The sequence below is a fragment of the Lactuca virosa genome, chromosome 4 (genome assembly GCF_052849685.1).
Source record: "Lactuca virosa cultivar CGN04683 chromosome 4, Lactuca_virosa_CGN04683_v6, whole genome shotgun sequence".
NCBI classification, from domain to species: Eukaryota; Viridiplantae; Streptophyta; class Magnoliopsida; order Asterales; family Asteraceae; genus Lactuca; species Lactuca virosa.
Genome location: NC_136429.1, coordinates 198,417,378 through 198,428,398, shown reverse-complemented (window position 1 = coordinate 198,428,398; position 11,021 = coordinate 198,417,378). Strand labels below are relative to the sequence as shown.

General features: G+C 36.1%; 2 protein-coding genes across 3 annotated transcripts; one reads left to right on the top strand and one right to left on the bottom strand.

Moving 5' to 3' along the window:
• The first annotated feature begins 313 nt into the window (after nt 1-313).
• On the top strand, nt 314-3,991 carry PDS3 (phytoene desaturase 3). Of its 2 annotated transcripts, none has more exons than XM_079044864.1 (12): nt 314-527; nt 1,026-1,413; nt 1,511-1,643; nt 1,758-1,846; nt 1,923-1,980; nt 2,080-2,235; nt 2,336-2,484; nt 2,607-2,726; nt 2,812-3,025; nt 3,108-3,210; nt 3,291-3,735; nt 3,819-3,991. In XM_079044864.1, the coding sequence occupies exons 2-12, from the start codon at nt 1,192-1,194 to the stop codon at nt 3,873-3,875; spliced, it is 1,746 nt and encodes a 581-aa protein (XP_078900990.1). In that variant the 5' UTR covers nt 314-527; nt 1,026-1,191; the 3' UTR covers nt 3,876-3,991. The 2 variants fall into 2 exon arrangements, with proteins under 2 accessions (XP_078900990.1, XP_078900989.1); XM_079044863.1 differs by having other exon boundaries at nt 315-527; nt 1,115-1,413.
• A 2,778-nt stretch (nt 3,992-6,769) lies between these two features.
• On the bottom strand, nt 6,770-10,666 carry PSY1R (Leucine-rich receptor-like protein kinase family protein). Its single transcript, XM_079044862.1, has one exon. It carries the CDS (start codon nt 10,264-10,266, stop codon nt 7,093-7,095), a length of 3,174 nt encoding a protein of 1,057 aa, XP_078900988.1. The 5' UTR covers nt 10,267-10,666; the 3' UTR covers nt 6,770-7,092.
• Between the last annotated feature and the right edge of the window lie 355 nt (nt 10,667-11,021).

Here is an 11,021-nt window from a genome sequence, read left to right as displayed (position 1 = left end):
TTCTAACAACGCAACTTGAAAAAGACAATGTGATTGTTTCATAAAAGAGGTGGACCCTATATTACGTATAAGTTCAAAACAATAAAATGAAGCTTTAAATAATCACAAATGGGGAATATAGTTATTTTAGATTAAGGTAGAAACCAAACGTATAACAAAATCAAATGATTCAAGTTAAGAAAATAATTATAGACCAAACGTACTCGCTGTCATAAACCCTAGGGAGCATTCATGTAATTTACTATTTATTGTTATCATAGAAATTGTTTTTAAAACATCCGTTGCAGTTAAGCTGTAGACGGTATATTCCTAACCATGGCTGACGAAGTTCCAACAACGAAAGAAGCCAAAAACAATCCCAAAATTGAACGCCTATTTTTATCCCCCATTCTCTCTCTTTCCATCTTCTTCTCTTCCATTGAAGCACCTCCAACTCTCGTCTCAATCATCACGTCTGCTTGCCCACACAGTCAGATTGTACCTCAAATCTCCCACCCACCATAACATCCATTCAGTTATAACAAAAGGTAAAGTAGCTCATTGCTCCTCTTCATTTCTTCTGTCATGTTTTCATCATCAAAAATTCGTTTAATCTTACTGTGTTTTAGTTCAAATTGAAAGGATGTAATAAATTATGTATGTGTATGGCATAAATTTTAGGGGGATTATCTCTTGTTCCATTGTTTGCGAATTTTGTAATTTAACTGTATAATCAGAAGTCGGCGAGCAGTTTTATCACTCCTTTCGTCCTCTATTAGTTGATTATCCATCGAATTTCAAAGTCAAAGTTGCAGCTATCAGAATTACAAGTATCACTTATCCTTTTTAGTATTTTAAAATCGAGTTCTTTAGTAATACTTATTCTACTTTCTGATCCGATTATAAAGTTTTATTAAAAAACGATTATTTTCAATTTAAGAAGTGAAAGAAGCTTAATTGATATTCACAAGGTAGGGATACTGAAAGTGAAAGTGAATATTCCGAATTCCTTTTCTTCTTTCTCAACTTTTTCAATACTTATTTAGTTCATCAGAAGGAGTGAGAGAAAGAGTAGAACCTGTCTGCATACTTCTCTAAATGAAGCTGAGGATGCTTACAAGTTTTATAATGGCAGGGCTTTTACTGTTGACCTTTTAACCCTAAAAGCTTGTTGTGGTGAACCCAAATTGGGTGTTTGTTTGGTGAGGTGATATGTCTCTGTTTGGAAATGTCTCTGCCATTAACTCAAGTGGAAAGTGTATAGTAATGAATCTTTCAAGCACACAGATCACTTCAAGAGATTGTTTCAAGATTACCTCAGGGCAAAAGGATGTTTTGTCATTTGGATGCTGTGATGCTATGGGTAACAGATTGCAATTCCCAAGTACCCGTTCTTTTACACCAAGATTAAAGAAGTATGTCTCCCCTCTAAAGGTACCTTTATGGCTTTATCTAACAACATGAATTTGATTCTTGTTCATACTTCATAGTATCAAGTTAATGAACAAATGTATCTCTAATAATCCAATAGGTAGTTTGTGTTGACTATCCAAGACCAGATCTTGATAACACATCTAATTTCTTGGAAGCTGCTTACTTGTCTTCAACCTTCAGAACTTCCCCACGCCCATCTAAGCCATTGAAGATTGTAATTGCTGGTGCAGGTAAAACTAATTATACTTTATAATTTATACTAAAGATTATGTATTTATAAATGGTTATCTCTACTAACATGTAGTTTGTTATCTAACTAACTTTTTCACATTATGCATGTGCAGGTTTAGCTGGTTTATCAACTGCTAAGTATTTAGCTGATGCAGGTCACAAGCCAATTTTACTAGAAGCAAGAGATGTTCTTGGTGGAAAGGTTTATAAAGTTTCTATCTTTATTTTCATTTTCTTCTCAAATTGATGTTTCATATTTGATATTTCTTCCCACATAGGTGGCAGCTTGGAAAGATGATGATGGAGATTGGTATGAGACAGGTTTACACATATTCTGTAAGTTTCAACCTTTCTTATTACCCTTGAAGCAAATTTTGGACATATGTAATGTAACTAGATACCTAATACACAGTGACTTTCTTCATTTTCTTGAAGTTGGAGCTTACCCAAATGTACAAAACCTGTTTGGAGAGCTAGGAATTAATGATAGATTACAGTGGAAGGAGCATTCTATGATATTTGCAATGCCAAATAAGCCTGGAGAATTTAGTAGGTTTGACTTCCCAGATGTTTTACCTGCACCATTGAATGGTAAGTAAGTATGATGTGTTTATTTTAGTCAAATGCCAAATTTTGTTTTTGTTTTTTATTTTCATGACCCTAAAAGATGTAATTCTACATGGTATTTCAGGAATTTTTGCTATCTTGAGGAACAATGAAATGCTGACGTGGCCTGAGAAAGTGAAGTTTGCAATTGGGCTGTTGCCTGCAATGTTAGGTGGACAGGCTTATGTTGAGGCCCAAGATGGGCTTAGTGTTCAGGACTGGATGAGAAAGCAAGTATGTAAATATTTAAGTAATTTTTTTTTACATCTAGGGTTCTTAAACCTTAGTTTAGGCTTTTTTATGGGAGGATTTTTGGTTAATTAATGTTTTTTTTTTTTTTTTCTTATTTTCTCTAGGGCATACCAGATCGAGTTACTACTGAAGTGTTTATTGCAATGTCAAAAGCATTAAACTTTATAAATCCAGATGAACTTTCAATGCAATGTATTCTCATTGCTCTAAACCGTTTTCTTCAGGTAAATTCATTATCATCTTAAACCTTTACCAATTAAGTAATTTAAAAGTTAAAACAAACAATAATCTTTTTTTTTTAATCAACAGGAAAAGCATGGTTCCAAGATGGCATTTTTAGATGGAAGTCCACCAGAAAGACTTTGCAAGCCAATTGTTGACCACATCGAGTCACTCGGTGGCCAAGTCAAACTCAACTCACGGATACAAAAAATTGAGTTAAACAAAGATGGAACTGTCCGGAACTTTCTATTGAGTGATGGGAATGTTCTAGAAGCTGATGCTTATGTTTTCGCTACCCCTGGTATGTTTCCAAATATTTCACTTTATAATATGTATTTTTGGAATGTGGGGTCCACTTATATTGATTATTTTGCATCAAACAGTTGACATTCTCAAGCTTCTTTTACCTGAAGAATGGAAACCAATTCCATATTTCAAAAAATTGGAGAAATTAATCGGTGTTCCAGTTATAAACGTTCATATATGGTTAGTTTTTGGCTTTGACTTTGACTTTGACTTTATGTTATAACCGTTTTGTGTAATCAGTTTTTGGAAACTATTTTCAGGTTTGACAGAAAGCTGAAAAACACATATGATCACTTACTTTTCAGTAGGTCACCTCTGCTGAGTGTGTATGCTGACATGTCAGTGACATGTAAGGAATATTATGATCCGAATAAGTCAATGTTGGAATTGGTTTTTGCTCCAGCTGAGGAATGGATTTCAAGAAGTGACACTGATATTATTGATGCAACAATGAGTGAACTTTCAAGGCTTTTTCCTGATGAAATTGCAGCTGATCAAAGTAAAGCAAAAATCTTGAAATATAAAGTTGTTAAAACACCAAGGTCTGTTTATAAAACTGTTCCAGATTGTGAACCATGTCGACCCCTACAAAGGTCTCCAATTCAAGGGTTTTATTTATCTGGTGATTATACTAAACAAAAGTATTTAGCTTCAATGGAAGGTGCTGTTTTATCTGGAAAATTTTGTGCACAAGCTATTTTACAAGTAAGTTCGAATTCTATATATAAAAGTAGGTTGTTTTTTATAAACTTATAATTGGTAAATGATTTTTGAATTATGTTTTTTAGGATTATGAGATGCTTGCTACACGGGGTGAAGTGGTTGCTGAGGCAAGCCTTGTCTAACATTAAAAAAAAACATTTAAAGAATTCAAGATTCCAAAGTGAAACTTGTTTACATGATTTTTCTTTTATTTGTAAAAGAAGAAATGCATATTATTGTTAAGTGCTTAGATGATAAATTTGTCGTGTTAATTATATTTATTAATCAAGTAACAGAAGTCTAATTGCTTGTGAAATACAGAAAAAGTGTGGGATTTTGATGATAATATGAAGTAAAGTAGAATGCTTAAAGAGTAAGGTTTAGGTGATTGTCAATGGATTCTTGATTCATTGAATTTGAACAATACTTGAGAGTTGCATGATGCATAGGGTTGTGTTCATTTGACCTTTTAAATACAGTTGTCTTTTTTGGATATTTGAGCAAAAATATTGTATTTGATGATAAGTGGTAGAGATTATGTATTGAGAAAAGATTTGGTTGTGGAAGTTATGACAGAAGCACTAATGTGTTGAAAAGTCAAAATTGGATTACCAAATAGGCAAATCTCATTGTTTACATGTCAAAATTTTAGAGGATCTTTTAAAATCCAGTAGAATCAAATTTCCTTTATTCTATTCAGTTGAGTTAAAACTAAAGTTAAACATTACAGCTATGTATTGTTGGAAACTAGCGACAAGTATTATTAGTTTCATTATATTTTTGTAAGATTAAGCACATTGAGGAATATATCTACTAATTTATTAACAACAATTATATATTATAAACAAGTTTTATTATACAAAAAAACAAAACCTATTTAATATGTACTAAACAATACTTGATTATAATAACTGGAATAACAATGATTTATTAGTTTAACATCTATATTTTATTTACATTATCTACAAGAGATTTTATATTTTTATTAGGTTTGCATAAATCTTTATTTTGTATTGTTTAAAGCCATATTAGAGTTCATACTTCATACTTCAAATACATTATTTTAATTTATTTGAATCTTTTATAAATAAAAAGAATAATAAATAACTACCCTTAAGATGATCTAGTTGTAGCCACTTGAGAATTAAAACATTTTGAAAGAAATTGTCCGAATTTCCAATCACACACTAACACAGGCTTGAACGATGACTTGTTTTTTTTTTTTTTTTCCAAAAAATAGGAAAAAAGGAAAATTTTATAAAGCACTCTTAACTTAACAAGTTTTAATAAGTTAATTCATGATTTTCTTTAAGATTACCATTTAAAAATTTCTTCAATAAACACCAATATCCCAAACCCCAAAAGTATCTCATCAAACAAGCTTACGGTTTAGTATCTATTGTATAAGAGGTTACACATGTGTTTAAAGGTCTGTTAAAACCGGTTAACAATGAGCTTCAGAGACTACAATTATGGGGAAAAAAACTGGTATACTATAATTGTCGATCCTCCAACCCACACATTTTATTTTAGTGAGAATGAACCCCTATGGATGTTACATATGTGTGTGGGGAACCACCACCATATGAAAGGTATGGAGGTTCAACTCTAGATGGACATATGATTGTGGGATTATGAATTTTCTTTCAATTTTTTTTTCTATGTGGTAGACATGAGAGAAAAAATGTTACGTGTTTTACTTTTAGTAGCAACATTTTGTGGGATTTTAATTTCACCAATCCAAGATTGTGTTTGTGATGACAGATGGCCTTGGAAATGCAAATAGATATAAAGTAATAACTTGTGAAGGCAAATAAGCCGACACCATGTTCCCACTACGCATCCCAAATTCCATCACAACATCCTTCCCTCCCATTTCACTTCCTTCCACTTTACTCAAAAACTCCACATCTCTCTCCTTTCACTTGTACAGTACAACCCTTCACAGCTTCCAATCTCTTCTCTCTTTCACGGCGTCTGAATTAAGTGATTAAACTATTAAGTCCGCATGAATGCATTCGCTGATTCACCCCCCTTTCGCCTTGATTTCTTCCCTGTTTAACATAAAAAACAAAAAACAATCAATGCTGAACTTAAACTCCTCATCTCTTTTCCATGCAAATAAGCCAACGGTTTTCGATGCTAACCCATCTATAAATACATCTTTCCCTCATACACTTTACCTCTCAGGGTCCAGCTTCACTTCTGTGTGGCTTTTTTTCCCAAATCTTCTTTCGAAAACACTCAAAAATGGAAACAAAAAGAAAAGGTAATGGAATCACAAGAAAGTGTGCTACTTTGGTGAAGAAACAACGCGCTCGTATTTACATCCTTCGTCGTTGCGCCACCATGTTGCTTTGTTGGTATATTCAGGGAGATGATTAGTTCTTATCAAACAGATGTCTCTATGCATATACTGCTTAAAAATCTGTCTCAATGTCTCAAACCCCTTTCTCCCACGTCTCTTTTTTCGTTGGCATATGTTAAATTAAGTGCTAATCTCGTCCTTTTTAGCACCAACAGTTGGAATTGGAAGGAAAGCTGTTGGTATTATGACTACAAAAAAACCCTTTCTCACTTCTCTCACTACATCTTCTGATTTCCTGGTTTCGTCTTGTTCATGTTGACCTCTCTTTATTTGCCCTTTTTATCTCTTTTTTGACCCAAATGGAACGCTTCCATTTGAGTTTTTTGGGCATTTGATCGGAGGAAAATTTGAGGTTTTGACAGTGACTGGAAACGGTGGACATGGCCGACATGAAGGACTCTAGCTATCGTAAGGTTGAAAGATAACATCTTGTGTGTATGTACGTATGTATCTATATGTGTGTGTTCATGTGGAAAATAAAATTACTGTTACTTATATTATGTAAAGCACTCTCATCAGCTGATTTAATAAGTGCTGGAATAAATAATAATGTACCAAAACTTATGATGAAAATTGGGATATTTTCTTTCTTTTCTTATTGTACAAACTTAGTTGCAGAAATTTGAAGCAATCTTTACTTGATATAGTATGAAATTGAACATAATAGTGTAACTGTAACACCCTAAAGTCATCCAAAAGTATATATAATCAAACATTACATGTGATTATACAAAAAAGTGTCTAAACATAACCAGAGTTAAAGCCTATGGCTATGAATATGATGCTAGTATCATACATATACAATTAGCTCTGATAGCAAGTGTCAGAACAAAGTTGACACTGCTAAAAAAGTTGAAAATTGTATGAGGTTGAGATGTTTCTCTTTATACATAAATGCATTGCCATGAGGTAAAAAGGTAAAAAAAAAAAAAAAAAAAGCAAGACAACTAATTACAGTGACATTGACAACACAATGAAAAACTCCAATTTCTTCAAGGCTTTGGTATCTGATTATTGAACTCAACATTATGAAGCCAATCAACAACTTCATTAATACTTGGCCTTTTCAAAGGGTTGACATTCACACACATGCATGCAACATCAAGAACCTGCAACATCTCTTCTTCAAACCCTTTACCTTTCAAAAGGGTATCAAACACTTCATCTTGTTTCCCTTCTCTTCTCAACTGATTCACCCAAACCACCAATTCTCTTGAAGCTTTTGGCCGGAAAATCTCCATGGGTCTTTTTCCGGTGAGTAGCTCAAGCATGACAACCCCAAAACTATATATATCTCCTCTTAAAGTGGCTATCCATGACTGGCTATATTCAGGTGGAATATACCCCAGGGTACCCACCAATTCGGTTGTGACATGTGTATTGTAGGGATGAATTAGTCTAGATAATCCGAAATCTGCAACATATGCTTCGAATTGTTCATCTAAAAGAATGTTGCTTGACTTTATGTCACGATGCACAATATGTGGTTCACATACTTGATGCATGTAAGAAAGTCCACAGCTTGCACCTTGCAAGATTTTCAATCTTGTTGGCCAATCGAGTCTTGATGCTCCATCTGTCTTTTCATGTAGCCAGAAATCTAAGCTTCCGTTTTCCATGTAGGAATATATTAACAGCTGGCATCCATCGTGTACACAGTAACCTTGTAAGGATACGAGATTCTTGTGTTGAGCTGTTGATAATGCTTCCACTTCTGCTTTGAATTCTCTAGCGATTAAACCCATGTCTCCTGAGAGTTTCTTGACTGCTAGTTTTGTTCCATTTGGTAAAGTTGCTTTGTAGACTAAGCCGAATCCACCACACCCGATTATGTTTGCTTGACTGAAATTGTCAGTTGCTTTTAAGATGTCTGAAATTGTTAGGTTCTTGGTGTCTGGAGTCATGTTGTTTGGGAACAAAATGACTCCACTTGTGTCTTTAGGGACTTCAACTGCTGACGTGGAATTGAAGGAGGTCATATCCATGTGGAAGACCTCCGGGTCACCTCTTGGGAGGATCCGTCTTTTGGATAGTATGAATAACGCGACACAAGTTAAAGTGATGCCAACTCCAAAACAGATGCCTAAAATTAGTCCGACTATCATTTTCTTGTTGGGGCCTTTTCTGCGTGAAGAATCTGTTGTGTTTGATCGATTTTGGTTCCCACAAAGGGTGTCGATGGGAGGGCCGCATAACCCTGGGTTGTTTACGTAGCTTGGGCTCATAAAGGTCCCGAATTGGCCTCCGGTAGGGATAGGACCTTGAAGATTGTTGTTTGCGACATTGAAAGAAGATAGAAAGTTGAGGCTTTTAAGTGAAGAAGGGATCTCACCAGATAGGAGATTGTAAGAGAGGTCGAGCTTTTCCAAGTTTGTTAGATTTGAGATTGAACTTGGAATGGTGCCTGAGAAATTGTTTCGACTGAGGTCAAGGGTGTGAATTGACTGGAGATGACCGACCTGAACTGGTATGTCGCCGGTGAGGTGGTTGCTTGCTAGGTATAAGGCCGGCGGGAGGGTGGCGAGCTGGTTGTATTGTAAATAGGAAGCGTTTTGGGGTTGGACGAATACAGGGAGTTCTAAGTAACTACTGTTTACATGGTCGAGCACTTGTTGTGAGCCAAGTGCTGGGAGTCTAGTAAGCTCAATAGGGAAGGTTCCAGAAAGAGAATTGTTAGATAAATCGAGATAAAAAAGATTTGGTAGGGTTTCCAGCCAGCCGGGGATTGTGCCATTGATGTTATTTTGAGAGAGGTCGATTACCTGGAGCTTCTGTAACGAACTCAGCCATGTCGGAATTTGACCAAACAATTTGCAACCACCTAGCCCCATAATCTTAAGTTTTAAAAACCCGGACATTTCTCCGTCGGGTAGGGTTTCGTAGAAGAAGTTCTTGGAGAGAATCAGAGTGGCGAGCTTCTGGTGCTGTTTCAGAATATTGAATGCGTTTGAGATGTTCTTCAGGGTGTTGTTTGGAAGCGAGAGGAAGGATAACGATGGTAACTGGAGAACATCATCCAACAGTTCTCCTTCTAGCCTATTATTGGCCAGTCGAATTGCGGTAAGTGATTTGCAGGTGAAAAGGGTTTTTGGTAGAACTCCGTTGAATTGATTTTCACCGAGGTCAATAATGGTGAGTTGACTAAAATTGGAGAAATCAAACTCCGAAAGCATGCCGACTAAGAAGTTGACCCTCAAATTTAGCAGTTTGAGCTTTGTGCAATTCATCAATGATGGAGGGAGAGTGCCATTGAGACGATTAATGTGAAGTTCCAATCTTTCCAGGAATGAAAGCTTTCCGATATTGCGAGGGATGTCGCCGGATAACGAATTACCAAACAAGGTAAGACTCTTGAGGTTGGTGAGATTAGTAATGCCTTCATCAATCTCTCCCGTAAGAGAATTTCCGGGTAAGGATAAGACTTGCAGCGATCGAGCGCCGTTGATATCTATCGGAATCTGTCCTGTGAGATTGTTAAAACCCATACTCAAAACCTGGAGGTTAGAACAGGCACCAAACCCTGACGGGATAATTCCGGTGAAGTCGTTCAAAGCGAAATCGAGAATCACTAATCCCGGTGAGTTGTCGCATATAGAAGGAGGAATGACGCCAGTGAAGCTATTGTTGCTGACATTGAGAGCAATCAAGCTTGGAGTTGACTGGAAAAACGCAGCTTGAATCGTGCCATTGAAACGATTACCGGAGAAATTGAGCGATTGGATTGTAGGAGGCAAGATGTCCGGTAACTGTCCAGAAAGCCTATTGTAGCTCACGTCAATGGTGCGGAGGTTGTTCATAGAGGAGAAAAGTCCATCGGGGAGGGAACCATATAGGAAATTACACGACAGGTTTAGGAGAGAGAGAGTGTTGATAGATTGAAGATTAGAAGGAATTACACCACGAAGACCTCTATCAGGTAACGACAACTCCACCACCCGATCCCCTGTATCATCGCAATCAATCCCATCCCATGAACAGCAATCGACGGCGGCAGTCCAATTGAGGGTGGGAAAGTTGGCGGCGAATGACAGTAGCGAATCGCGATCAGAGCTGGAACAAGCGGCATCTGTAAGTAGTATCGGAAACACAAGTATAATCAACAATCGAAGAAAACCCAGATGGAAGAAGAAGAAGAAAAGGGGTTTTGGTTTTGGTTTCGGCAGCATGATGGCTGCAGAGAATAAGAAGAAATGGGAGGAGGGATTAGGAAGAATAAGAGAGATTGTTGAAGACGAGTGAATGATGATGATGATGATCCATTGATGAAGGAGGAGACAAGTGGATGTTGACGAGGAGCAATATTAAAAAAGGGGAAAGAAGGCATCAAGGGTGTGAGTGAGTTTAATCGTTTGGTTTATGATCGTGATCATGGAAGCGTTTACTTTATTTGAATAATGAATTGTTGGGAATGGGGGCGGCTGTTTGGTGGTGGTGGTGGAGGTGGCGATGGTGATAATGATGATGGTGTTGGTGGTGGGTTTTTCTGTTTGGATGTGTAATTTGTTATTGGGTTATCAAATCAAACCATTATACTCACAATCGCAATTCACAATTCACAATTCACAAACGTTTGTTTGTTTTTAAGTGCTGGTGGGGTGGGGAAGACTTGAAATAAATAATTGGAAAATGGAAAATGGAAAATGATAAATAAATGAAAATAAAGAAAGCATTATTACCCAATCAGGACTCGTATAGAAAGAATGACCTAAAAAAATCCAAGTGGAGATAAAAAGATACTCTCTTTATATGTTTTTTAATTTTCTTTTTCAAATCGATACTTATTCCTCCATTGACAATTACAAAAAAAATAAAGGTATGGTGATAATGCATCATATAAAAACTTTTGGCTTCACAATTTTATAGAGATTTGGGTTAGAGGTAGAGGCCACTTGATTAGTTTTCTCAACTTTCTTTTATTAGA